Below are 4,306 nucleotides of genomic sequence, written 5' to 3' on the forward strand. Positions count from 1 at the left end.
ATGGGGATACTCTATATGCATCTTGTTAATGTCGGTTACCAGGTGTTCACCATATGAATGATTTTTATCTATATGCGGGTTTGCGAAATGCCTGATATGAGGATGATGTTTATGAAAAATGAAATCTTGTGGTCTATTAAAATAATAGAAATGATTGTTTATGATAAACTAATGAACTCACCAACCTTTTGGTTGACACTTTAAAGCATGTTTATTCTCAGGTATGAAAGAAATCTTCCGCTGTGCATTTGCTCATTTTAAAGATATTACTTGGAGTCATTCATGACATATTTCAAAAGACGTTGCATTCGAGTCGTTGAGTTCATCAAGATTATTATAAAGTTAATTATAGTGGATATATTATAAAATGGTATGCATGCTGTCAACTTTCGATGTAAAGAAAGATTTGCTTTTAAAAATGAATGCAATGTTTGTAAAATATATCATATAGAGGTCAAATACCTCGCGATGTAACCAAATGTAATGTATTCGTCCAGATGGATTAGGACGGGGCATTTCAATTGCGACGACCAGGAATTTGACATTTTCGATACCTCTAGGGAACGGACCAACGATGTCAATTCCCCATTTGCAGAATGGCCAAGCGGCGTGTATTGGAACCATGTTACGCCGAGGAGATCTATTGATGAGAGCATGTATTTGACATGCCTCACAGTTTACGATCAGGTTGTATGTATCTCGGTACATGTGTGGCCAGAAATAACCCATTCTTTTGATCCTACTGACTATTGTTCCGTAGCCGGAGTGTGTCGAGTAGGCCCCTTCGTGCATTTCTTGTACGATTTCTTTTGCCTGCGTCGGCCCAACGCATCTTAAATATGGCTCTGTGAATGATTTCCTGTACAGGATGCCATCTTTGAAGTGATACATTGGTGCTCGCATCCGTATCCTACGAGCTTGTAGCTTGTCTTCTGGAAGGTTACTCCCGGCAAGGTATTGTATGAAAGGTGTCATCCAACAATTTTCTTCTACTGTGACTGTTGCCATGAGGGTATCCTCGTCAGTTGACTTTCTTTCCAGTACTTTCACCACAACTTTTTTGGTGAAGTGGTCATATAACAAGGAGACAAGCTTGCTCAAAGCATCTGCTTTCTTGTTGCGGTTAAGGGGTATTTTCTTAACTTCGAATGCTACAAAGTTTTTGACTAGCGTCTTTGCGAGCTCTAGGTATTTTTGCATCGACGTGTCCCTTGCTTCGAAACTGCCATTTAGTTGGCTTGCTACGAGTTGCGAGTCGACGTAAGCCGTGAACTGTTGTACATCGATACTTTTTGCCAAACGTAATCCGGTTATCAGGGCTTCGTCCTCGGCCTCATTATTTGAGGCGACGAACTTTAGGCGGATAGCGTAGGTTATTTCTTCTCCGTTTGGGGATACAAGGTGTAGGCCTATGCCGGCTCCTTCCTCGCTGGATGCCCCGTCTGTGTATAGTTCCCAGAATTCATCCGTGTCCCTTCTTGTGACGAGAGTTTTGCCTTGTTTGATCGTATCACCGGGGAGTTCTACCAGGAAGTCGGCTATAACTTGGCCCTTGACGAAATTTCTTGAGAGAAAGCTTATTTCATGCTCGCCGAGTTCAATTGCCCATTTTGCCATCCTGCCGGAGATTTCCGGCCATGTCAGGACGTGTCTGATTGTTTGGTCCATGAGGACCTGTATCAGATGTGCCTGGAAATATCTCTGTAACTGCCTAGCCGTGTGCACTAGAGCATAGATTAACTTTTCCATGGCAGGGTAGTTTACTTCTCCGTTTTGTAATAATTTGCTTACGAAGTATACCGGCATTTGAGTTTTACCCATGTCGGCGATTAGCACCGAGCTTATTGCCTCGGAGGAGGCGGAAAGGTATACCATAAGGGTTTCTCCCAGTATTTGTGCCGTTAGTGTGGGCAGTTCTTTTAGAAATGCCTTCATATCCTGGAAGGCTTTCTCGACGTCCTCCATCCAGACGAAATCTTTCTTGTTCAAGCATCCCTTTAATGTTTGGAAGAAAGGTGGGGATCTGTCAGCAGTCCGTGACAGGAATCGTGTTAGTGCCGCTAGCTTCCCATTTAGGCTTTGTACATCTTTTTTGTTCCTTGGCGATTGCATGTTTTCGATTGCTTGAATTTTCTTCGGGTTCGCTTTGATTCCTCTCGGGGTAAACATGAACCCTAAGAACCTACCTTCTTTCATCCCGAAAGAGCATTTTGATGGATTTAGTTTCATATTGATTTTGCATAGTGACCCGAATGTTTTGATGATATCTAAGATCATATGTTCTTCTGATTTACTTTTGATCACAATATCATCCACGTATGCTTCGATGTTTTGTCTTGTCTATTACGTGTTGGTACGTTGCTCCGGCGTTCTTTAATCCGAATGGCATTTTGGTATAACAGAAGATGCCTTTATTTGTGAAGAATGCAGTTTTTTCCTCATCGACTTCTGCCATTGGTATTTGCTGGTAGCCTCTGTACGCATCCAGGAAGCTCTTGAACCTGAAACCCACGAGAGATTTGATATCCAGTCGATTTCCGGCAAGGGATAGTTGTCTTTTGGGCAAGCTTTGTTGATGTCTTTGTAGTCGACACACATGCGCCAAGAACCGTCCGCCTTTTTTACCATCACGGGATTGGCTACCCATGTCTGATATTTCACTTTATTCATTATTCCGGCGTCGACTAGGCGTTGTACCTCGTCATCTAGGAATTTGCTTCGTTCTAATGCCATTGCTCTTTTCTTCTGGATGACCGGCGTGATGTTTGGGTTCACGTTTAGCCGGTGTTGTGCTATCTCTCGTGGAACTCTGGTCATGTCGGATGGCTCCCATACAAAGACGTCAATGTTTGCTGCTAGAAGTTTGTAGAGTGTATCCTTTGTGTTGGCGCTCAGATTTGTGCCAATCTGGATTCGTTGTTCCGGATATTTAGGATTTGGTGACACATAGCCGTCATCGTAAACTATGATGTCATATGTACCTTTTAATATCTGCAAGCACTCAACCGACTCCAGCTCTTGTGTCCGGATTGTTGCTATGTCGGCGGGGGTTGGGAATTTAAGCATGCCATGTACTGTGGATGTAACTGCTCCGAATTTTTGCACGGCATTACGTCCAATAATTACGTTGTACCGTGAGTTTGTTTTGACGAGAGAGAATTCTAAATCCGCGGTGCTTTGAAAAGATAATTTCCCTAGTACAACTTCCAACGTTATGGAGCCTACCGGCCAGGTTGCGGTACTGTTGAAACCTGCTAATGGTGAGGTTTCCGTTTTCTTTTGCCGGCGAATGCTTTCCGGTAACTGCAAGAAGCAGTGTTCAAACATGACCTCCGCTCCGGCACCAGTGTTAGTGTATATTTGTCCGATTTGGCAATTAGAGATGTGTGCCCGAATGACAACTGGGACGGAGGAAGGATTAATACTAAATAACTATGGGAAGATGATTGGTTCGTGTTTCCATTCATCTAACGCACCTGCTTTTCGTCGTTGCCTAATACCCCATGGGTTAATCATGTATACATCAGCCTTAGCTGCATGATTTGGGCTTTCTTCCTCATCGTCTAGCTCACTCGGGTGAGGAGTGATTAATCTCGTACTGTTAGATAGCACCATTTGATCAAACCAAAATCGTAATTGTTAAATAGATTTCGTGTTTGAGTGCTTAATTTGAGAAAAAAGTGGGTCGAATGTTTTAACTCCAATAATTGTGTGAACCCCGATTTGAAATTTGGATTCAAGGACGTAAAACAATCAATGGATTCAACCTTATTCGATCGGAATCGAATAAGTTAATATCTTAAAGTGAGGATTAACTCCGATGATGACCGGAATCTTAATCGGAGTTCTGTTATCAACTGGAGATATGTTATCGTAATTAATTTCGGCAGAGTAACATTAATGCATCCAGTGTTGTTGAATGAATGATCTCGTTTATGTATTTATAGATGTTATGAGGGGATGGTGACATAGCACATATCTCTTTCATGATTGTAACAAACTTTGCTGATCCCGAGGGTTGCTGTCAAGACCCGTCCTAATCCATCCGGACGAAGTCCATATCAATTATAAACGATTCACAACAGTTGATTACATCGGGAGGTACTTGACCTCTATATGATACATTTTACAAACATTGCATTCGTTTTTGAAAAGACAATCTTTCATTACATCAAAAGTTGACAACATGCATACTATTTCGTAATATATCCTACTATAATTGACTTAATAATAATCTTGATGAACTCAACGACTCGAATGCAACATTTTTTGAAATATGTCATGAATGACTCCAAGTAATATCTTT

General features: G+C 41.8%; 2 protein-coding genes across 2 annotated transcripts in view; both read right to left on the reverse strand.

The window, feature by feature from the left end:
* The window catches only part of LOC139854930 (uncharacterized), a 15,182-nt gene extending 12,953 nt beyond the window's left edge, over positions 1 to 2,229 (reverse strand). The window contains exon 1 of the mRNA XM_071844221.1: positions 532 to 2,229. Within this exon, the coding sequence (XP_071700322.1) occupies positions 532 to 2,229 (1,698 nt within the window). The remainder of the gene's footprint in view (positions 1 to 531) is intronic.
* Positions 2,230 to 2,373: 144 nt separating this feature from the next.
* On the reverse strand, positions 2,374 to 3,615 carry LOC139854991 (uncharacterized). The gene is made up of 2 exons (XM_071844267.1): positions 3,477 to 3,615; positions 2,374 to 3,401 (listed from the first exon to the last, which is right to left on the reverse strand). Exons 1-2 carry the CDS (start codon positions 3,613 to 3,615, stop codon positions 2,374 to 2,376), a joined length of 1,167 nt encoding a protein of 388 aa, XP_071700368.1.
* Between the last annotated feature and the right edge of the window lie 691 nt (positions 3,616 to 4,306).

The sequence above is a fragment of the Rutidosis leptorrhynchoides genome, chromosome 1, assembly GCF_046630445.1.
Source record: "Rutidosis leptorrhynchoides isolate AG116_Rl617_1_P2 chromosome 1, CSIRO_AGI_Rlap_v1, whole genome shotgun sequence".
Classification (NCBI taxonomy): domain Eukaryota; kingdom Viridiplantae; phylum Streptophyta; class Magnoliopsida; order Asterales; family Asteraceae; genus Rutidosis; species Rutidosis leptorrhynchoides.

Coding starts and splice junctions, on each gene's coding strand:
- LOC139854991 (XM_071844267.1), bottom strand. CDS start 3,615: ATGGTGCTATCTAACAGTACGAGATTAATCACTCCTCACCCGAGTGAG. Junction 3,402..3,476: donor TAGGCAACGACGAAAAGCAG/GTGCGTTAGATG, acceptor CCTCCGTCCCAG/TTGTCATTCGGGCACACATC.